This window comes from Biomphalaria glabrata, chromosome 6 (genome assembly GCF_947242115.1).
Source record: "Biomphalaria glabrata chromosome 6, xgBioGlab47.1, whole genome shotgun sequence".
Taxonomy (NCBI): Eukaryota; Metazoa; Mollusca; class Gastropoda; family Planorbidae; genus Biomphalaria; species Biomphalaria glabrata.
The window spans coordinates 10,957,234-10,981,567 of record NC_074716.1 but is presented as its reverse complement, the minus strand read 5'-3'; the positions used below and the strand labels follow the sequence as shown (position 1 = coordinate 10,981,567).

At 35.5% G+C, this 24,334-nt stretch overlaps 1 protein-coding gene across 2 annotated transcripts in view; it reads left to right on the top strand.

Moving 5' to 3' along the window:
• LOC106075060 (uncharacterized) overlaps nt 1-24,334 on the top strand; it is a 34,564-nt gene that overhangs the window by 6,966 nt on the left and 3,264 nt on the right. Inside the window, exons 4-20 of one of the 2 annotated variants that reach the window (XM_056033130.1) lie at nt 2,565-2,773; nt 4,983-5,109; nt 6,790-6,989; nt 8,739-8,861; nt 10,559-10,684; nt 10,974-11,099; nt 12,322-12,447; nt 13,640-13,765; nt 15,188-15,307; nt 16,109-16,228; nt 16,923-17,045; nt 18,375-18,638; nt 19,450-19,575; nt 21,049-21,174; nt 21,255-21,386; nt 22,469-22,586; nt 23,074-23,183. In XM_056033130.1, coding sequence (XP_055889105.1) covers nt 2,565-2,773; nt 4,983-5,109; nt 6,790-6,989; nt 8,739-8,861; nt 10,559-10,684; nt 10,974-11,099; nt 12,322-12,447; nt 13,640-13,765; nt 15,188-15,307; nt 16,109-16,228; nt 16,923-17,045; nt 18,375-18,638; nt 19,450-19,575; nt 21,049-21,174; nt 21,255-21,386; nt 22,469-22,586; nt 23,074-23,183 — 2,402 coding nt within the window. The remainder of the gene's footprint in view (nt 1-2,564; nt 2,774-4,982; nt 5,110-6,789; nt 6,990-8,738; nt 8,862-10,558; nt 10,685-10,973; nt 11,100-12,321; nt 12,448-13,639; nt 13,766-15,187; nt 15,308-16,108; nt 16,229-16,922; nt 17,046-18,374; nt 18,639-19,449; nt 19,576-21,048; nt 21,175-21,254; nt 21,387-22,468; nt 22,587-23,073; nt 23,184-24,334) is intronic. The other variant, XM_056033131.1, reaches the window with a different exon arrangement.

The window sequence follows — 24,334 nt, the reverse complement described above, 5'->3', positions numbered from 1 at the left end:
CCCATTAATTATTTGTGTTTATTGGAAAGCAGACGTTTAGTCAATTTTATTGCAACCTACAAATTACTTAGTCTTTTCAGTATTAAAATTAAATATAATTATTCAAAATGGTACAACTTGTTTAAATCACATTATTTTAAAGATCAAATGTGTAAGACTTTGTAAGTTACCAATGCCGGAACTGGCACACGGTATTAGCATTTCATTAGTAGAAACATGCAGGTTTCTCGGGTTTTCATTTTCGGAGAAGACAGGAGTAGGCCTTTAAACTTTAAGGATTTGGGATTTTAAGGATGACCTTAAGCCCACCAAACTCTATTGTATATCCGACATTAGTTGGAGCAAGTAAAGTCGGTTGGTCGTTATGCAGGCCACACAATATCCTAGATAAGATTAGGTCATAGAAACAGATGACCTTTACATCATCTGACTTATGGATTACAAGGTCTGCATGCGGTAATTTTTGTCTACTAATTCATTAGTACAATTATTGAGTTGTAGGAAATAAGAAAAAAAAAAAACTCTCATAGGCAGAGAAAGAGACATCACGTAGAACGACTCCTAAATTAGAAACCACTTTAAAGAGTGTTTGGAAATACGAGGATTGTAGCTTTCAGTTTAAATTACGCATCTGCAGTAGAAACAAGTGTGTTAAGGTCTAAAAAAAACAACTATTGGTTGCATAGTTGCTAGAGACTCGTTACATTTGAACATACAGTGGTAGCCTAAGCCGTATTGAAGGGACGGCTGGGGGGCTACAGCTCCGTGACCTCCCTCTTCCCTGGGCGCTATTAGAGCATGGAACGGGTTGTCTGAGCTACCCAGGAAAACCTATGAATTGGCAGAATTTAGGTCATCGGTTAATATGCATGACCGAATGCATGACGCGTTGGACGTAACCATCTTCCGTTTTGAAGTAACGTCTGTATTTTATAAGATAAGATAATTAAGGGCCCTCCACAAAAGAGATACATTTTTTTTATTTCATTTTTAACTCTAACATTTTAAATCTTACGTCGGCTGGCAAAACCACGTGGTTAAGAAGTGTCCATTTGTAGCGTACACGAAATTTCTAAATCCAGGTCCGGATTTACGGCAATGACCTAATCCTCCGATTTAAAAAAACTAAAAAATATACTTTTGGATTTGTTTTAAACGACTCTAGTGTGTGAGAGTAAGGGCGGTTGGTCGTTGTGCTGGTCACATGACAAACCTGATCGCTAACCGTTGGCCAAAGAAATAGATGGCCTTTACACCATGTACCCCATATATCGCAAGGTCTGAAAGGGTGTACTTTATTTGTGATAAGTACATATGATGTAATGAAATGATACAGTCATACAAATGGGGGGAAAAAGTCAAAATTATTTGGATTAAGAAGTATTAATTTTGTCAAGAGATGTTTAGGTCTATTTCTTGACCAAAAATTGAGAACCTGATGGGTACAACTCTTTTTTTTTTCTCCATTTTCTTATATTACATTTATTAAAGACTGAGTTTTTTTTTATATAAATAAATTTAAGCTTGATCATCATCATCATAAAACTCCATTTGAGTGAGGGCTTGAGAGGCTTTAATCCGCTCTTGCTAAAGCCCTGCTGTGTTGCATAGTCCATACATCTCACCATAAAGGTAGAGAATATTTGGTTTCCCAGACCTGTCGAGACGGAGATCAGCAAGTCTGGGGCAGTCAAACAATATGAGGCACGGTTTCCTCTTCTTCCCCACAGCGTGGGCACCGTGAATCAAAATTTGGCCATAGCACTGAGTAATATGAGCCAACGGGACAGTGGCCTGTCCTGCACTGTGCTATAATAGCTTGCTCAGGCCTGGACAGCCTCCACCACGGGAATTGCGGTTTGGGTGCCTCATGCGCTTCCAGACTCCGTAGGCTATTTGGGACTTGTCCCAGCACTCAAACCACTTTCCATTTCTGTTTTTTTAATTATAGCCAGAGCATGGTGGAAACTTACAGCCTGTTTGATGGGTGGAATTTGCCCTCCCTGGTGGGCCAAGGAGTCTGCAATAGTGTTGCCAGTCACACCTATGTGACTCGGTACCCACTGCATTATTACATGGGTGCAATTGCGTTGCTTTATGTTATGTGAAGCCATGATGACAGTGTCAATATTGGGGGGCCATGGTCCAGGGCTTTGCAAAGAATGTGGTACAGGTTTTGAGTCCAGTGACTACAAAAATCTGTGTTGCCATCAAATGTCCCTCATCGAGTTGAGACTCATTGACATACTGCCATTGCCTCAGCATCAAAACTGCTCCAAAGATTTTTACTAAGTCAGAGCCAAGAAATTTAATACAGTCTATTTCCTGCTCTTCCAGAGTCTATCAATGCCGACCCATCAGTATATTCAAAAAATGGCACTGAACTTGTAGGCGTTAATGGTCTCCAGTGCTAGAATTTGAAGTCGTTAGATGAACGACTTATTTAAGCTTGATATATTATTCCATTTCTCACAAACATAAGTATGCACAATTTAATATTGTTACCCTTAATGTTGAAACGTTTAAACCCATCTAAAGAGAGTTGTTTCTCTTTCTTTTTAAAGCTTACTTTATATGGACGTCGATACAAAGAGCTGTGTAAGCAAATTTTTACGTATAATTGACGGATCTACAGTTCTATTTGACCAGACATGCTATCGAAACATTAAAACGTTTGAGATTTACGCTTCTCATTCATCCACGCTTTCAATCTTCTATGGAGGATTTGCAAGCGACGAATACAAAGGATTTAGAGGTGTTTACTACATAAGAGGTAATTTAATGTGTTTATTTTTTAAAGGCGGGTCTTACTCTTGTAAAGTCGCTATTGTAGTTACATTGGCCTCCTATACTTTTATTTTTTGTACGGACTTTAGAAAACAAAACATTTAGAGTCTATACGTTTTTGAGATAGAGAACAACAAACAAAGACAGAAACAAAGCAAAAAAAAAAAATCCTTTTTTTAAAGTAACAAAGCTTATCAAAAGAAAGTGAATTCCGCCCTTAAAACTATTTCTATGTGTAATGTAAAAGATATTTTTATTATTCAATATCAAATAAAACAATTGACTAATTGAGTATTTTTTATGTTTAAATTGATTAATATTGTGTTACGTCCAATAAATAAGTGTTAAAAGTATCAACTTAAGAATGCGTTATGAAGAAATAGCTATAAGGATTGGGAAATAAACCCAAAAAGTTTACCCATATCTGTAAATACTGAAGGATTTGTTACCCTTGTTGGTATTAAACAAAATAATTAATTGTCTAATTGGTTACGTTTTTATTGATTCATGTCTTGTCTAATCAAATGAATAATTGTGCGAAGTTTCAACTTGATCCGAGAATGGATGTGGGAGAAATAACGTGTACACACATTTTTACCAGACAGACAGATAGACAGACAGTGAATTGATATGAGCTTTGTAAAATTAATTAATTGTTATTTATTAAAGAAAGACCAACAAGACATTATGAGTACATATGTCTCTATTCAACTGGGACCGGGTTAGACTGGGAACGCAGACATGAAACTAACCGAATCGCATGGAAGATAAAAAAAAAAAAGGTTAACTCTTAATTTGATCTCGATCTAAAATAAAATAAATGAAAAATTGACCGGATCCGTCTGTCAACCAAAGAAGATTAATGAACATTTGAACATATCAAGATCTGTCTGGATCCGTCTGTCAACCAAAGAAGATTAATGAACATTTAAATATATCAAGATCTGTCTGGATCCGTCTGTCAACCAAAGAAGATTAATGAACATTTGAACATATCAAGATCTGTCTGGATCCGTCTGTCAACTAAAGAAGATTAATGAACATTTGAACATATCAAGATCTGTCTGGATCCGTCTGTCAACTAAAGAAGATTAATGAACATTTAAACATAACAAGATCTGTCTGGATCCGTCTGTCAACTAAAGAAGATTAATGAACATTTGAACATATGACTTCAATATCTGTCTGCTATAGACGTTCAGTTTTGCTTGTCCAGTTCTCGTATTGTTATGTAGCGTATGTATGTTTCTGATGTAATCATGAGAAAAGATTGGTGGATGGTTTGGTTGTATACATGTTTGCATATTAAATATGAATGCACATTTTGAGGATACACCACGTAAGCCTTACTTGCCTTTCTGCAACGAAAGCAATTACAGTTAATTATTAATCTTTGTTATTCTTGATAAGTTATTGTATTTTATATATAACTAGCCGGACATTTCCCGCGGCCTGCGGGCCTTAGTTTATTTTAACTAATCTAGTGGATTGGATTTAGATGTATGTTAAACTTAGCTAATGATCATTTCAAGTTTTTCTCTTTCGCCACGAAAATAAAATTAGTTTTGCGAAAATAAGTTTACCCGTTAAGCCGATACATTGACATCTATTAAAAATGAAAGGAGCGCGAGATGAATAGGATATAAAATCAAAACGGGTTTACCCGATTTGTTAAATGAATGAGATTATAAAGTACGCCAAGACGTATAAATTCGCAGATATAAGGAATGAATTTATGTAAAAATGCTTTTGAAACACAAATTAGAAGGTTAATTTTATTAAATAATGAAATCAATTACTATATTTTGAATTTTCATGTGTCAAAATAAAAAACTTATCTCATGGTAAACGTGGCCTAGATCCATGAAATAATAATACTTTTATATAGTTTGGCAACTTTTATTTTTTTGGGTCTTAAGTTTGTTTTAGGGCTACTATACATACGTTACGGTTCCAGTTAGTACCCGAGGAACATTTCTGCCAAGTTTTATCAAGATTGATTAAACCGTTTTGATTTCTATGCCGGACATTTATTCATACATACATACATACACACATACATACATACGTACATACATACATACATACGCCTTACATTCTACTTTATAGTATAGATATGATGGCATTAATGTTCATTTCGTAATTATGTACACATTTCTTTATGCAAGTTAAGAAATGAGATTATTTATTTACAGATAGTTTCAGTATTTTATCTGAAACATTCGGATTTTTTGCAAGTCCAGGTTATCCTATTTCTTATAAGAATAACTTTAATTATACCTGGCGTATATCTGCTTCCCAAGAAAGAAATATTTCTGTAAGGTAAGTGTGTACGCTAAAATATTTATTAATTTACAGTAAGGATAATAGGATATATATAAGCAGAACTAAATAGGTAACATAATTTATTTTTTATGGCAACATTAAAAGACTAGATGTCACTTAATGTAGGCCTACTCCTCAAGTTCCCACGGTTTGAATAAACAGGTTATTAACAGAAAGTTATTTACGAGAAGATACTCATAATGAAGTATCGAGCTCTTATTGTCTGCATAAATATGTTGTTTACAATTATAGTATAGTCACAATTACCAAGTTATAACTTTCAAACATATCTGTAAGGGTCAATTTCAATTAAAAAATGTTCTTTTCTCTTTATACGTATGCACTTTGTTCCCCTAACGCTTTTTGTTTGTAAAAAAATGTTTTGTAAAATGTTTTACATGTTTCGGATGTTCCCTCAGAGTTGAAGATAGTTTTCTTCCTAGTCCAAACCTCCCGCAGGACGACGGGGGATGGTAGCGGGCAGGGTTTGAACCCTCGAACGTCGATAAATCCGAACGACAGTCCAGCGCGCAAACCTCACGACCAGGCAGCCATACACAGAACAATAATAATAAATAAAAACACTGGCGCCACTAGTCTAGATCTAGAAATGGAATAAATAGATCTAAGTCTAGATCTAGAACTAGATCTAAGTCTAGATCTAGAATCTTGATAGTAGGCCTTTTGGTACCGGGTAATAGACCTACTATGCTGTCCGTATTCGATTCACTTCTTAGTATAATACTACTGTTACATTATAAATAAATCTGCACCCCTAAGCTGTCAGAAAGTAAGCTATTGCCTTGATAATTAAAATTTTGTTCAAATTATTAATAAATTTATAATATATATATTATAAATTAATATAAATGTATCTAGATCTGGGCGCTATGTAGTCTTATTTAGAATGACAAGTGTATAAAACTGTGATATAAAAGTAGTTCGTTTTTTTTTACTATTAATTAAAACAGAGTTGGTATCAAAATTCTTTTTTAAAACAACATTTCAATCTTCTATTCAATGAGTTAGTTAATAAATGGAAAATATTTTTTTATAATGATCCGTTCACACTTAGATGCAATTTTTTTTTGTACCAATGCGCAAATCTATGAATGAAGCATGAGTTATTAATGAAGAAGTCTGTGACCTTTTTTAAAAACTGACCTCCCCTAAAGTTTTTCATTTAAAAGTGGTGTATTTTTGTGAAAAATCTGATTGCATATGTAATTTAAAAAATTAGATGGTTAACTTTCGGAAAAGAAAGAAGTAGCCTTTGTATTAGAACTTAGAATGATCTAAAATATCATGATGTCCGATTTTCATTGTCTCTTCTAATTTCTGAGAACTAAACGTGATGGTCGGACAGACGGACAGACAGACAGGCCACACAAAACGAATAGCGTCTTTTCCCTTTTCGGGGACCGCTAAAAAACGAAAAAAAAATATCTAGACGCTCTAATAGGTAGAATATTTTTTACCAACATAATTTTCATATACAAATACCCATGCAAACCTTGCCATCATTTTGTTCAGCAAATGATCTCATGTAAACGTAGCGGTCGATCAAGGGGCATCAATACCAAGTTTTGTTTGGTGTTTTATGCATGACCAAATTTTGAAAAACTACACTAAACACGGTAATTAATAAATTTAAGTAATATTTCTTTATTCCCTTAGCGTTGTAGGCAAGACTGAAAATAAATTCGATTTCGTTCATTTGTACGAGGGGGAAGGTTCAAGTTTAACACTTAAAAAGACCTTCACAGACACATGGACATTAGAATCTGTTTCGTCTATAACGAATACTATGATGGTCCAGTTTACTTCTGATGGCAGCAGTGTGTATTCAGGTTTTTGTGGAACTTACCAAGTGTATGGTATGTACACTAAACAAGTAAAACATTGTTATATCAACAGTCTAGGTATAACATTTGTTTTTAAATATCTTTTTAAAATGCATTCAGCAAGTATCTATCAAGTATCTTTCAAGTGTCTATTCATTCATCAATTTATTAAACAATCAATGTCTTTCTCTCTCTCTCTCTCTCTCTCTGTCTCAGTGTCGCCTGTCTTTATTCTATCTTTTTGTCGTCTGGACGTCTGTCTGTTTGTTTTTACTGTCTATCTATCTAACTTTCTATCTATCTTTCTATCTATCTATCTATCTATCTATCTATCTATCTATCTATCTATCTATCTATCTATCTATCTATCTATCTATCTATCTATCTATCCATCCATCCATCCATCCATCCATCCATCCATCTATCTATCTATCTATCTATCTATCTATCTATCTATCTATCTATCTATCTATCTATCTATCTATCTATCTATCTATCTATCTATCTATCTATCTATCTGTCTATCTATCTATCTATCTATCTACAAATTGAGCATCTATAATATAAAGCAGAAAGTACGACGTGTGGCTGTATGGGTGTATTTCCCGAATGTATGCTTATGCCGAAAATACAGACGTCATAACCAATAGCCAACAGGGCTTTAAAATGGACATCAACGAAAAGCTGACGTCAGTAGTTTTAAATACCTTGCAGCTATTGTCTCAGATGATGGAACCAAACCTAAACTACGGACCAGAATTGCTCAGTCAACATCAGCAGCACTTGAAAACTCAAAAAAATGGACAGACAAAGGCATTGCCCTCGACACTAAAATTAGACTGATGCTCTCCCTGGTCATGACCACATTCTTATAGGTATGTGAATTTTGGACGCTGACTGCAGATCTCGAGAAGAGGAACCTAGCAAGAAAGATCCTATGTGTCACTCACAAAGACCGCATCATGAATGAAGAAATTAAAAACAGATTAGAAACATGATTAATACAATTGAATCCAACGATGACCTGCTAACCACTGTCGAAAAGCGTAAACTCAAAACTTAATTGTCACCTCATAGGGTCCACAGGGCTCGCAAAGACCTTTTTCAGAGAACATGACCAGGAAGAAAGAGAAGAGGAAAAACGAGAAAGAATTGGGAAGACAACATCAAAGAATGGACATGATTGTTAATGAAGTTCTATCTTAGGCAAAGGACAAAGAGGAATGAAGAAAGACGATTGACAGATCGTGTATGGCGCCCCAACGGTCCCCAACAATAAACCATATATTGAGATATTTGTTTTCATGGGCTTATTTTCAGACGGAAAACTTTTTTCTTTTAAACTTCCAACGCTTGTCAAGAGTTACCCAGAGTTTTTTTTTTTTTTGGCCGAGCGAAGCTTCCCTAATACTTCAAGGGCGGTTTCTTTGATTGCTGTGTTTAGCTTGTCGACTTTTGTGTCGAGTCGATATTCTGGACATTGAAGTCCGAGATATTGAAGTTTTCAAAGCGTCCTTCTACTTGAGCTTCGAATATGGCAGCGACATAGGGGTCTTTCAGTTTGTCCAGGTCAAATTTTATTCTTGATTTGTTAGCTTTTTAGCTTTCAGAACAAGGTTACTTCCGATGTGAGCTCCAGGAAAATTTATTTTTGGGCGGATGGATGCTTGATATAAAAAGCTGTGGCACCATGATATAGTCGGCATAATGGGCTAGTTTATTATATTAATCTACTCAGGCCACTCATCATCCCGAAAAATAAAATGCATTTTTTGTCTACAGGTGTCTATGGTTCATCATGTAGCAGCTCTGAACCCTGTGATAACAGATATGGATGCAATGCAAACAAATGTACTTGTTCCTCTAGCCAATATTATGACTATACTGCAAAATCTTGTACAAACAGTAAGTAGAGCATGTCATATTCTTTCTATATTTTTATCTTTTTTTTTTCATAGACGTGAAATACTACTTATTCCTTAGTTATTTCTAGATTTCCTAACAGCCCAAAATATTTCCTTGAAATTTCATGCACAGGTTCAACATACTCACTAAGAAACGACTTTTATAAAACTGGCAATCTAAATAACGTGAAAATTTGCATTAAAAAAACGCATTAATTTTTTTTCCTGGTATTTCACTAAAATGACCTCAGTCTATAAACAAAAAAAACCCCAGATATTTAATACCATAAAAATACTTCACAACTTTTGAAAGCACCACTGCGAAAGTCTATATTATAGACACAATATTTAAACAATATAATGCATTGTAACCGCTCCTTCTCCCCCACCATCATAAAATATCAAATAGCTACATAAATGTGCGTAAAGGTTGCTGCGTGTGAAGTGCGAAGGTAAGAGAATAGAATTCACTGGCCAATAGTCAATGCGGGAGAACGTAAGGATGCGCAGAAAAAAAATGTTGATGAGAAGGGAGGGTAACGAATTAAAAGCAATTTGAGGCCGAATAATAAAAAAAATATATAAAATAACAAATTGCAGTTTTTATATACTTTTATGCTTAAAGCATGCTCAGAGCGCTGTGGTCAAGTTTCATTTGTTGACCAGTAGGGTAAAAAGTAAAGTTTTCTTTTCAGACCTTGTGGTCTATAGGGCAGATGATGTAAAGGTCATCTGTTTCTGTGGCCTACGGTTAACGAGGGTATCATGTGGCCAACACAACGACAAACCGCCTTTTAATTTTCCACAACTAATGTCCGGTACCCATTAGAGCTGGGTGGACTCAGAGGCGCCAGAAGATCCCGAGTTTAAAAATCTCAGTCTTCACCAGGATACGAAACCCGGATCCCGGTACGGAAGCCAAGCGCTTTACCGCTCAGCCACCGCGCCTCCTGGACCCTTGGGGTGGAGCAGGTTTTCCATGCTGCCTTTAGGCGCTCAGTAAACACAACTCTGCTCGAGTCCAGTGTCAAACCTCGAGATCCCTTCAAAGGTAGCCAAGCCAGGCTTAGTTCAAGCGTACTTAGCATCAGGACCACGCCTCCCACAAATAGTCACAGAGATTTTATGAAGGGCTATTTTGTTTTGGAGAAGGGAGATAAGTGGTACAAAAGTAGTGCGTGCGTTTCAATTCAACGTAACAGGTACAATAATTAATTGAACCATGATTGAACTAGATAATAAATGAATGATATTTTTGCAACTCATCAATATCTATTAATACGGTACAGTTTTGTACAGGTTATTTCTCCAACACCCATTCATGGATCATGTTTGTTGTACGTACCTAACACAACATGAAACAATCAAGAAATATGACTTTGTAGTTTAGTTATTATTGGTTACTAATTACACTGTTGGCTATCGAAAAAAACGGAAATAAATGCTACTTATTAAGAGACGTGGCTGTATTTGTGGAGTTATGTCGAGTTACACGTTTTTTCTCCCACTTCCCATTCTCGGAAATAACAAAATAATTTATAATTGATGATAATAAACGAATCAATAAAAAAAGTATTCAATCAAAGTAATTAATTACCTTATATAGTTTATTATTTATATAGAAAAATGATTTTGCAGTTCTTCTCGATAGTTACGATTTTTAAAAAAATATTTTTGCTTGTGTTTCTTATATTCAAGGAGTACCATACCATTCCTCTTGTACGTCTCAAGAGATGTGCATACAAGGATTGATTTGTTCAGGGAATACATGTTCCTGCAGCTCCACTCAGTATTATGACCAATCCTCAAAGATCTGTAAAAACAGTGAGCTCATGACGATTTATTTGTTATCAATATAGTTATAATAGTGCTATGAGTTTATCAAACTTCTACATTTTTTTTTATGATCAATATTCAGTTGTTAGAATCGTAGAGCATTCGTTGGAATCTGGAATCTATATTTACATGACGAAATAATTATCCTTTTATCATCAACCTTCTATATTGTAAATATTTTAAAAGCTTTAGCATATAAATATTATTATATGTTATAACTAAAAGAAGTAAATAAATAAATAAATATATATATATATATTCTTCCTTGAATTTTTAGGAGCTTCTTATGGCTACCTATGCAGCAGTTCTGTCTTGTGTTTATCAGGATTGACTTGCAATGACGGACTATGCGGCTGTACACAAAGCCAATATTACAATCAGATCGTCGGAATCTGTTACGCTAGTATGTTAATTCACTTAATGTCTACAAGGGTGAAAATGTACAGACCCTTGGACTTTGTTGCTATAATCATCGTTGTGGGGCATGATTTAGGTTTTCTGTTGGATAGTTTGTTCTGGTGACCATAGTTTTGATTTCATGAAGATAGTGGATGGTATCTTGTGGATTGTTTTCTGTTGACCTGTCACTTGAGTTGCTTTGCTTCTTTAGACGTTCATTTGCGTAGTAACCCTTAAGATGACAGTAACTACACTCTATGACTCTAGTTTTACACTGTGATGACCTCTGAAATGGCAATGCGTGCCTTCTTTCGCTTCAAGAGAACCGTGGTTTTCTGTTTTATTTTTTTTTATATAACATTAATTTTTTTTTCTGTAGACTGCTTAATCAATATGTTGGAATATATCGCTATATATAAGTGGTTCTCAAACCTTTTGGACTCGGGTACCCCTTTATATAGTCTAAACATGCCCATGGGCCCTATGTGAAAAAACTACATAATACATAAGATGATACAATGCTGAAATCCCGAACCAGAGGGTGTTTATTTATACTTTTGATAGTTTTGCTTTCTATAGGATGTGATTGATAGTTATTGTTGATTTAGAGATCATTATAATTATAATTTACCACCTACCTATACAGAAGTCATGGATCCATTGATGATGTGAACAAGAGGTGTTAAAATTTTAAATCTTGCAATCTTTGTCAAATGCCTCAAGAGAAATCTGATTAGATGGCGTCTGTTGGCTCAATATCTAGTATCTTTATACAAATCATCAATTCTACGTATTGCTTGAGATTAACATGAATTCAATTCTCTAGAGCAGCGGTACTCAACCTTTTAAGCTCGGCGACCCCATTTTACAATCCCCACTCTGCTGCGACCCCCCCCCCCGCACACACACACAATAATACAGGAATAGACAAAAACAATAAACTTTTTCGATGGTCTTTAGCGACCCCTGGTAAATCGTCAATCGACCCCCAAGGGGTCGCGATCCACAGTCTGAGAACCCCTGCTCTAGAGCTATGTAGATGTGGAGTCAGAACAGTATGATTATTTAAATAATTTATTATATTACTACATGTTCAATTAAAATTCCAATACACCGTGGGTATAATATCTCTCAGATTTAATTCTTTTACATTTTATCATTATCCCCCAAAAATGTGTATTCCATTGTCGATATTAACAATTTGAAAATTATTATTTTTTGTTCAGAGCTTTCTCATGGGGCCAGTTGCTTAGGTTGTGAAGAGTGTACTTCAGGGTTAGTTTGTCAAAACTCTAAATGTCGTTGTCCAACAAGTCAGTACTATGACCAGTCATCTAAGCGTTGCATGAGTGGTGAGTACTAGTGGTTTTAATAAATTATGATTCTTTTTTTTTAAAGTTTCAAAATGGTTTTGCTCATTCTAGTTCATTGCATGATACAAAGAACTTATTTTCTTGATGGGAAGCGTGGTCGAGAGGCCAAATGCGCTCTAACTTGGCTTGACTTGGCTACCTAGAAGGGGGCTCTAGGTTCGACACCCGACTCGGGCAAAGTTGTGTTTACTGAGCGCCTAAAGGCAGCACTGAAATGTCCTAGATTGGACCAAAAGCGCCCTAATCATGAATAAAATCTATAATAATAATTGTGCATGCAATAAAAAAAAGAACTAACTAATAATCTATGAAAGAAAGGCATTTTCATCTAAGCCTCTCTCTATCCCAAGAAGTAAATAGATCGTGTGTCTGACTGATTTGAACAAACTTGTCAGTGTAAGGCTAGTTGAGACTACGTTGCATGAGTGGTGAGTACTAGACAACCATGAGTTGCATGAGTGGTGAGTACAAGACAACCAAGCGATAGTGTTTGTTGTGTGTTGAGTGGTCTGGCGAGAAAATACACACTGCCGTGGTTAGTCAAGCATGTAAATCTACTTTTAATACGCATTTTTCGTTGCTTACAAGATCATATATCTAACTGCATAGACCAAGATATATTTCTTTTACGAGAATGTGAACAGTATGGTCTACTGTTATTCAATAAGTAAATAGATTAAAACACCTTTGTGACGTCACATAGAAACCCGGTGAAAGTCTGACTGTTTTGGATGCGCAGGAAAATTACGTCGCAAAAACATCAATTACTTAGTTATTATTGCAAAGAAAAAAAAATAATCATATATTCATTATCTGTAAATCAAAACACATATTATATCAAAAATTGTCAAAACCATCGGAGTTTCCCATTAACTGTGATCTACATTCATCTTAAACATTACCGGTTGTTGGTTTATGTTCTCGGCAGTATATTTTCCTTTTGTCTTATATGTGTGTGGGAAAATACCAAATTGTCTACCAATTGGCAACCAAAATCCTGTGTTCTGAGCCTTGGCAAACTTACATGCTTCAAGAACACAGATTAAATAACTTCCACTTACGTTGCAGTGGTTCCTCCCACCCCCTCTAAATGTTATTAGTACATGTTTCATTACCAAGATATCACATTGCTAATACAATAAATACTATACTTTTCTGTTTTGGCTGACAGGTATTACAGTGGGCAATAAATGCACTTCTCAGGTGCACTGTGCAGAAGGATTAGAGTGCATGTCCAACGTCTGCAAATGTCCAGCAAGTCAATATTTTGAGTCTAATCAAAGAACTTGTATACACAGTGAGTGACAATTTTCTTTTGTAATGAAACCCTTGCATTTAGTTTGACTCTTTTGATGAGACGATGGAATTGATAAGCTTTGAATCAAAGTTTGTTTCCCATTGTTTTGCAAGATGGTCTATCTTGTTGAGGATTATATATGTTATTGGTGCATGCGAGTTGAATAAAAAATATACTTGATAACGCAGGCTGATAACTTCAACAATTTAATGAACAATAAAAAGGGCACAGTCAAGTGTCGTCGCTAGCCTAGCGTCGTTCTCCAAGGCGTCTTGTCCGTTACTCTTCTTGTTCCGTTCTCCTACTTTTTAATTACTCGTCACGTCACTATGGAAAAACCCGATTAATCTCAACTTCTACGCATCTTGTGTCATTACACACAATCTATATTGTAGTATAATGCGTACTATAGGCATGTAGAGGCCTACTGTAAATAGTAAAGGACCTAAATCTACGTCTCTTATCTGGAATACTCGAAAGTCGTTATCATCATCATATAAATCAGAGTTTCTCAATCTAAGTTAAGCGCCTCTTAGGGGCGCGAGGTTCTTACCATGGGGGCGCAAGGAGAGTCTAGTCAATTTATTCTTCATTGGACAAAAATAAAAAGCATTTTCGTTGTTATTATAAATCCAAGTTTGTTTAACCATTTCAATTTAAATTATTACCAAAATTAAAGAAATGTTTTTTATCAACAGACATTGTTCAAGCATTTAATTAGGACATTTTAAAAGTATATATCGATTTCAGGTGACTGACATCTTAGCTTTTTAGTTTATTACCCGTATTTCAGGCTGTAGTTGCTTTTTGTTTCGTCGCTTTGCTTCATCTTTTCCCCCCTATTTTTAAAAATAGAAAAAAACTTTTTTCTGTAATGATTTCTTTTCTTCCCTTTAATTTAAAAAAAAAAGTAAATATTTATTTTTTATGCTTTAACGTGCAAACCATATTAAAAGAGATAAAACGACAAGTAAAAAAAACAACAACTATATTTATGAAGTAAGCCAACACTATCCATCTACATATTTAAAAAGCTATACATGCACACGATCTGAATCCTTTTCTTATCTTATGAAATGCAGACGTTACTTACAAAAATATTTTTTGCGCGAAAAGTTATTTGTTTCATAGTAAGGGAAAGTTTTGCTTAGAGACTGTGACGTGAATATTGAAATTAACACTATAATTTTAGGGAGTGTAGCGAAAAGTAATCAGAAGACTTTTGGTAGTTCTATGGTAAGGACGGATTGAGTTTATGAAGTAGATCTTTAGAATATACGACATTCGACGGCTCCCTTCACTACACAGTGCTGTTGTACAGTCGGCACTGACATATATCCGACACTGATAAGATTGACACGACAATAAATGCCGCTACTAATATTTGTGAATATTAAATGCTTATCTTTTTACTACTGACAGGACTTCCAGAGAGCTGCATCTCTGAAGTTTTTACTGTTGAAGGATATCAATGTCTCTCCAGAGCCTGCACATGTTCGTCAACATATTTCTTTCATGAACGAAGTCAAACTTGCAAGATTCGTATGTGGCAGTCATTTTTATATAAATATTTCAATCAATCAGATGCATTACATCTAATAAATTAAATAAAACAAATTCAATAATCTATTTTAAATACAATGTTTCCTTAAATATCGTAAGTTTGCAGTCAATTTGATTATTAGAGTGGGTTAAACAAGAAAAACAAACAAAAAACTTTAAAACCAAAAGGTTAAATTATGTATAATTGTGTCAATGAGTTTGGATCAGTCATGTCATTAAGTTTGTAATAGATCTAGACTAAAAATAATAAATCTGTGCGATTAGAAATATTTGTACCAATTGTTTTTGTTTAGCGCTATATTTCATGCTTTTAGCTTTCTCATTGCGCCATGATCCTATCACTTGTCTGGAAATAAATGTGACTGGATGGGGGAAGAAAGGGGTATCTGTGATCAATGTTACCGTGATCGCTTTCTAAATGCAATTTAAAAAAAAAATTCTTCGACGTTAGTTTGAACTAAGGGCGCCTCAAGGGGACTAATTCAGCTTATACCGCCACACATGTCAAGTAGGATTTCTGTCCCTTTTTCGATATCAAACAAAATAATTGATTACTACTAGTTAATTAACTAATTGGTCATATTTTTTTTTATTGATTCTTGTTCCGTAAGGCAAAAGAAAACAATTTTGAAAACTTTCAACTTGATCCAAGATAAGTTTTGGGAGAAATAACGTGTACGTGTATACAGTTTGTACCACAAAGACAGAGCGAGTCGATATAAGCTTTGTAAAACACAAATATATTTGATACCATTCCATCCTTTTTACATACAAATCCAGGCTCATTTCGAGGATCCACTTGCAGTAAAACAGAAGAGTGCATGCCTGGATTCGGATGTTACGGGTCTCGGTGCGACTGTTCTTGGAATCAATATTACGAATCCTCAACTTGCAAAAATAGTAAGTGAACAATATACGTTACGTTAGAAGTTTATTTACAAATACGTGTATTTTGTCTTAAGTTTAAATCAATGTATATTGTATTAATCAAAACTACAAGGGCCACAAAATGTCATCACGTTTAGCAAGGGGTAATTTAATGGATTGGGTGGCTAGGAGAGAGAGAGCAGTTGGTCTTTTAGCTATCGACTGTTTTAACTCCTTATATTTGTCAGGCTGGGCATGATAGTAATTATATCTTGACAAAGTATCGCCATAGAACTATCTTGGATTACACTCAATCGTAGATAAAATTATTCAAGACCAATACAATTCTCAATTTTCAGCTCAGTTTGACCAAAATGTAGTTTCCCCATTCCTTTATAAATATCTTTTTTTTTTTAAAGTAAGTCCCCCTTTTAGACCTTGTGATCTATATGGTAGATGTCATCTGTTTCTTTGGCCAACGGGTAACGAGCAGTGTATCATGTGGTAAGCACAACGACAGAACATCCTTACTTTACCCAACTTAAGTCAGGCACCAATTAGAATTGGATAAACTCAGGGTCATCCTAAAAATCCCAAAATTAAAATTTCCAGTCCTCACCCACATTCGAACCCAGGACCCCAGGCTCGGTAGCCAAGCGCTTAACCAACCTGCCACCACGACCCAGATATATTATTTTGCTTAATACATATCCTTCTTTTTTTTCAGAATCGTCTCACGGCAAATCTTGTGTTTACAATGGTCAGTGTTTGAGTCCTTTAATTTGCATAAAGGGGCAATGCATTTGTCCAATAAACATGTTTCTCAACACAGCATCTGTATGTCATTATGGTGAGAATATAAATGAATATAAATGTACACTTCGTGACGGCATCAATACGTACAGTATTACGTTTTTAGTTGTACAGTTTGTACAGTTGTGCTTTATGTGAAGCGTTCTTCTGTTTACACTCGGGCATAATGTTCCGGAAATGTGGAACTTGCTTACTAATTGTTTTCCTTGTCACAGATGTCAAATTAAAGCCATTCCGCATCGACTTGTTCTTACACTTAAAAAAAAAACATGCATGTTCACTGATATATTTGGACTCAAATAATGTAACAATTTAACAGCTAATTTTTTTATAAAGTGTGAAAATGCAGTCTCTGGCACCCATAAATCTCCCACGGAAGAACTAACTGGAACTTTTCTTTCAGGCCATGCTTTGCTTGGAGGTATGCCCCCCTGGAGCTGAATCGCTTCTGCACTAAATGGTGAACTGAGGGTATTGAAAACAGACGTCTTAAAATTTACTTTCAAATTCCACAATCAAGGGGTCCAAAAAAGTTTTGTACTTTTCAACCATTTCACTAGAAATAGCTTCGTCTTTCAGCAAAGAAAAATGACAAAGAAAGGGAGAAATGGGAAAGCTTTGTTTGAAAACTTTAACAAGCACATGCATTTCATGTGCAAATTACCCGTTATTATACTGTCAATGAAAAATATGAAAAGTCTCTCTTCCTCTTCATTAGAGATGTTAGTAACAAAGTCACATCGATGTCTTTCAAGGAACATAACGTTTTCTTCCTTGAGATCCCAAATTCTTCTCAATACCTTGCCCAGGCTAAGTCAGAGGATACTAATGTGTTTTTGAACTTCGGAATGTTTTGTTTCCAAATCTTCCAAGTACTTCTCGGAATTGCCTGTGGTGGGAGAGTGTTATAGCGTTTGAGAAGGAGAATCACAGTGGAGTAGCTAGGGTGGGTGGAGAAGGGGGAAAATTTGAAAATCCCCTCTGGCCCCCACTTGAGGGGGCCCCCCAATGAGTTTTTTTTACATTAAATGTGAAATAATACGCAAAATACAGGGGCCTCACAAGAGGTCAAGCCCCCCTGGTCCCCTAAATGATGACCAATTCCTACCTTCGCCCCTGGAGAATCATCTCCCTTAGTTTATCTGTCTCAACTCAATCTCTACCTATCTGGGACTATATACAAGTCTGTCTCAACTCAATCCATATTGAGTTTGTGTGTGGTTCTGTAACAGCGTCCACTTGACCAATTTTACACAAAATAAAATAATATAATAATAACTAAAATAAAATAGAATAATTTAAAAGTGGCAAAATTATACAAATTCTGCTTTTAACTTGTTGCTGCATTTCATTTGTTTCTATTTAGATTCGGCTCTAATAGCCAAACTTTCCAACAATTGCATAATCAAGACACATTCGATTCTTCTGAAATGGACTATAGAAAGACCTAGTTCAGCTTACATGTTCTCTGTTGAATGGGAAAACAACTCTATTGAAACCAATACAAGTGAACTGTATATAGAGAATCTGTCTCCAGGAAGTGAATACGATTTTACAATTAGCACTAAAACATCGGAGGACGAGTATTACAATACGAAATTCCAGGAGTTTCAATTATCAATAATAACAAGTAAGGCACATTTCTTATTCCATATGGTAGAACAAGTGCTCCATCTCCATTAGCGCTGTAAGAGTATGAAATGAGCTGCTTAAATAAACCAGTACAACCTACTACTTGGCAGAGTTTAAGTCACCGATAAACATGCATGGCTTGATTGACACTTGGCACTTAATTATATTCTTATTTCGAAGTAATGTCTGAAATTGATAAGTTGAAATTAAAATAGAAGAAAGAATAGAATAACTACTTTAAAATAATTGTACTTTTCATTGAAGAGCGAACTTAGCTAATACTTATAATTTGAGTATTTTCAAAATGATCGCAAACTTAATTATTTCAATGCAATGATCTCAGAAAGAAAATATTTTCCTTTAATTTGTCATTATGTTCGTACTACTTTATACTATACGCGTCTTTAAGTCAGAACTTCACGGAATCAGCAGAAGCCTAGATCCAGGAACCTGGATACAAGAATAATTTTCAAAACTGGCTTTAATGATTTTTCTAGAAATTCAACTGTTGATGTATATTGCTGAGATAAGTAGCTTGTTGGCCACATGGGGAAAATTCTAGTTTGACCGTTATTTTTTTCAAATTACACAATAAATAAATGTAAATTTGGCTGGAGACTAAATCTAGGTCTAGAGCCAACACGGCGTATTCATCCATATTACTGTAATTTTGCTATAATTGTAAATTTTAAGTTGCTTCAATTTTAATGAAATTTATAAGCGTTGCTTATATTTTTTACGTAAATTTAATTAAGATTACATCTAGATTCTAGTATTATTATCAATGAATTAATTTTTATTAATTACAGAACAATCTCACGGTCAGCCATGTGATGAGACATACACATGTTCCGAACAAGCAAATTGCACCAATGGAGTGTGTGTCTGTTTAGACAAGTATTTTCCAAACGCATTAACAGAAACCTGTGAACCAAGTAAGCAGATAGGACGTTATCATTTACTGTGTGAAACCAAAATAAAAGTCTTCTGACTCACCGACTGACAGACACACATCTTTAGACAAAGCAAGTTTACACTGACTACGCTTGTATGTAATATAGAGTGATATTTATTAATATTACCGAGAATTTTTTTAACACATTCACTAAAATATTGTTTACATTTGTATAGTATATAGGCCTAAATATTGACGAATACCACTCAAGATCTTGATCTGTGTGTAAAATTAATTTAGATTAGATTAGAATGACCTTTAAGACAAGCCCAATAAATGCAACTGAAATAATGGATAAAGCAGGTCCACTAAACCTTAGGAGAGAACGGTCAATACTGACTTGCTGTGAGCGTTACAAAAGGCTGAATTACTGTCTCCCAGCTAGAAAACTGATAGATGGATAGAGATGAAGAAGATGTATTAAGATGCAGTCTTTTAAACATCAGGTCTCTAGACTATCTGATAAAGCTGACCTCTCCACCAACAGGTAAAATATTAACATTTTTACCCCCTTCTTCCTTGGTGTTACCCCACGACCCAGACATTCGAATGAAACTAATGGACCCTAACGCCACTAAGCTAAGGCTTTAAGCTAATGACCTTCACATAATAGCACTGGAGACCGTCAATGCCATTAAGCTCAGTGCCATTTTTGCATATACTGATGGGTTGGCATCAAAAGACTCTGGAAGAGCAGGCTATGGAGCCTACATTGAGTCTCTTAGCTCCGAATCATTACAGCTCCGATTCATTACAGCTCCGACTTATTATAGCTCCGACTCATTACAGCTCCGTCAGGGAGGGTTAACACTTCTTACTGAGCATACTATGAGTTTCTATCATGCTCTTGCAAAAATAAATAAAAAAATGAATGGGAAAAAGGTTCGAGTGTTGTGACAAGTCCCAAAAAACTTGCAGAGTCTGGAAGCACATGAGTCACACTGACTACTCCCCGTGGTGGAGGCTGTCCAGGCCTGAGCAAGCTATTATAGAGCAGTGCAGGACAGGCCACTGTCTCTTGGGGTCATAGTTTGCACTGCTGTGGCCAAATTTCGATTCGCGTTGCACAAGCTTCTTTTTTTTACTGCCTCAGACTTGTTGATCACGGTTTCGAGACACCAGGGAAACCAAAAATTCTCGAAGTGTATGGTGACAAACATGTACTGTGCAAAGCAACAGGGTTTTCTATCCAGCGCCTTTGTAAGAAATGATTGGATCCTCTCAAGCCCTCAGTCAAATGGAGTTTGATGATGATGATGATTAAATTAATATCTAGCATTGTTAGACCGCGTTTTGTATGCTCCCAAATAATGTGCAGTGCACTGAGATAAATGTGTAGAGGAAATGTGTAGGGGTAGGGATATCTCAGAGAAAGGTGCTTAGTTGTCCCATGCATAATGTTTCAGTGGTTGAGTATATCAAAGTATATTATATAACTATTTTTCTCTTCAAGGGCTAAGCAAGGGCTACTTATGCAACAGTAATGAAGAATGTAAAGAAACAATGACATGTATAGAAGGTAGATGTGGATGTCAGTCTGAACAATTTTATCATAACAATGAAGTAGGCTGTTTTACTGGTAAGTATAAGTTTGAACTAATGAAAATAATACAGACTATGTTTAATGCACAATATTAAAATTCGTTGTTTGTCTTCTAGTGCTAAAGAAAGGACAACTCTGTGATCCTTCAATTGAAAATATGTGCAAGTTGCCGGACCTTATATGTACAAGTGAATCTCCATACACGTTGAATTACACTTGTCAACAAAATACTAACCTACCTTCAAAAGGTAAAAAAAAAAATAATTACACTAACTTTTACATACATTTGATTGTTAACTATCAGTTTTATTATGGGACTATAACTAAACTATGTACTGGATTTATTTTTATTCGGCTGGTTTCTCAAGTGGGGTAATGTATACAATGACACGTGGAGGGGAGCAGGGCCTGTTTCCGCCCTTCTTTAACCCCCCACCCATCCAACAGTATGTATCTCTGTGTTTCTAAAAAATGTACTGGTGTTGAAAAAGAAAAATACTTTGGACCAGTCCTTAGTTTAGGTGGGTTTCTGTGAGAGCGGTGTAAACCCCAGCAATACTTAGTTTAGGTGGGTGTCTGTGAGAGCGGTGTAAGCCCCAGCAATCCTTAGTTTAGGTGGGTTTCTGTAAGAGCGGTGTAAACCCCAGCAATCCTTAGTTTAGGTGGGTTTCTGTGAGAGCGGTGTAAGCCCCCAGGAAACCTTAGTTTAGGTGGATTTCTGTGAGAGCGGTGTAAGCCCCAGCAAACCTTAGTTTAGGTGGGTGTCTGTGAGAGCGGTGTAAACCACTGCAACAAAAGTTCTACTGCGTTCTGAGCTTTAAGAGACTTATTTAACTAGCCCAACATGTGTGGCCTCCCTAAATGGCTAAAGACTAATTAAATAAAGTATTGTTAATTAACGTTTTACTAAGTACAATTCTTAATTAGAAACAAATATTTTCAATTAACTTGTAATATTATCGGTGGCTGAGAGGCAAAGCGCTTGCATTCTGAACTGTAGTTCTCTGGTTTGAATCCTGGTAGGACTGTGATATTTTTTTAGGGGGGTGGGGGTCTTTAGGGCGCCTCTGAGTCCACCCAGCTCTAATAAGTATTAGTTGGGGAAAAGTAAAGGCGGTGGGTCGTTGTGCTGGCCACTTGACACCCTCGGTAACTGTGGGCCACAGAAACAGATGACCTTTACATCATCTGCTCCATAGATCGCATGGTCTGTAAGGGGGAACTTTTTTGTGTAATATTATCAAACAAACTAACTAACAAACAAACAATCAAACAACGCTAAGGACAAATGCTACCAATCACTTGCATTACGAAAATATATTTTCCTCAGAAAACTTCAACACAGTAATAATTGTTGCGGTTATTGTTGGCGTGATGACTGTCCTGGTAGCTGGCATTATAGTCTACATTATATATTTAAGAAAGCGAAAGAAATCTCAAAATAATGTGTAAGTCCTAGTCTATTAATAGTTAGAGACATTTGTAAATATATTGAATAAAACAAAAATAAATAAATATGTTTCTAAAATGTTGATTCCCCTTTCTTTTCCACTGTTTACTTCCACTAGCCTCTATCTCCTTTCAAAATACAAATAAAACCATCTACTAATTCTTAATAGTTCTACAATTATCTATCTATCTATCTATCTATCTATCTATCTATCTATCTATCTATCTATCTATCTATCTATCTATCTATCTATCTATCTATCTATCTATCTATCTATCTATCTATCTATCTATCTATCTATCTATCTATCTATCCATCTATCTATCTATCTATCTATCTATCTATCTATCTATCTATCTATATATCTATCTATCTATCTATCTATCTATCTATCTATCTATCTATCTATCTATCTATCTACCTATCTTTGTAATCTAATTCGTATGCACCTGTTATTATATTATTTATTGTTATTATTTTTATAGCTGCAGCAAGGATTTTCAAGAAGCACAGCCTATTAGTGACAAACTTACAAATAAAACTGATTCCAAGGTTCCTACAATAAATGACTACAAATCTTTTCCTGTGAGAACAGGTACGATACAACATGGCAATATTTTGTTTAAACAAAGCTTATATAAACTTACTCAGTCTGTCTGGTAAAAGTGTGTACACATTATTTCTCCACACCCATTCTTGGATTAAGTTCACACAATTATTCATTGGCATAGACAAGACTTGAATCAATAAAAGAAAGTAACAAATTAGTCAATTATTACTGGTAATTCATTTTTTTATACCAACAAGAGAAACTAATCCTTCAGTATTCACAGATATGGCTTAATTTGCTGGATTTAAAGAATGAAAAGTATCACTTTCAGACCTTGCAATCTATAGGGCAGATGCTGTTAAGGTTTAGTCCTCTTAAAAAAATGTTAACCCTATATCTCCCTCACGCATTCTCTGAACGAGTTGAAACTTAAACTATTCTTTGGTGTACTAAAAAAAAAACGTCAATCAATAAACAAAATACCCAATTAGACAATTAATTTTTGATAGTAGTCTATTGTGTTTGATTTCGAATAAGGGAAATCACTAGTATAGTACTGATGAATATAGTTTTAAGAGCGGAGTTCTTCCCCTTGAGAAAAGCTTTTTTTTTTTTCACAAAGGATTTTTTTAACATATTGTTACAAATGACAGTGATAGGTAGAGGTCAACGTATGACCCTGGCGAGATAACACAGCAGCGGGTGTTCTCTGGAATGTACATGTATCAACAAAGACAGGATGTGACGTGTCCTTACGTGTTATTCCAGAAGGTACTAGCAATGTCCAGTGACAGATAGAGGTCACAACTTGTGACCCCGGCAAGATGACACTGCAGCCGATGTTTTCTGGAATCTACATGTATAAACAAAGACAGGATGTGACGTTTCCTCACCTGTTATTCCAGAGGATACTAGCCGTGTTTGTGCAACTTTGGACAAGCGATTAGGGACTCTATATAACCCAGAGAGTTAATGTGAATGTCAGTCGTATGGAGTCGTGAGTGAGTCGTCGGTACTGTTGTCTACTGTGCGAGACAGTAGAAGAGAGATGTGTACAACTCGATGCAAGTTAACTAGGGTAGAGTTAACTGGAGTGGACTACTGTCGTTAAAGTCTATACAGCGAACTACAGTGGACTTGAGCCGTTACAGTCGATACAGTCGATGTAAGACGTGTGCGGCTCTGATTCGATAGAC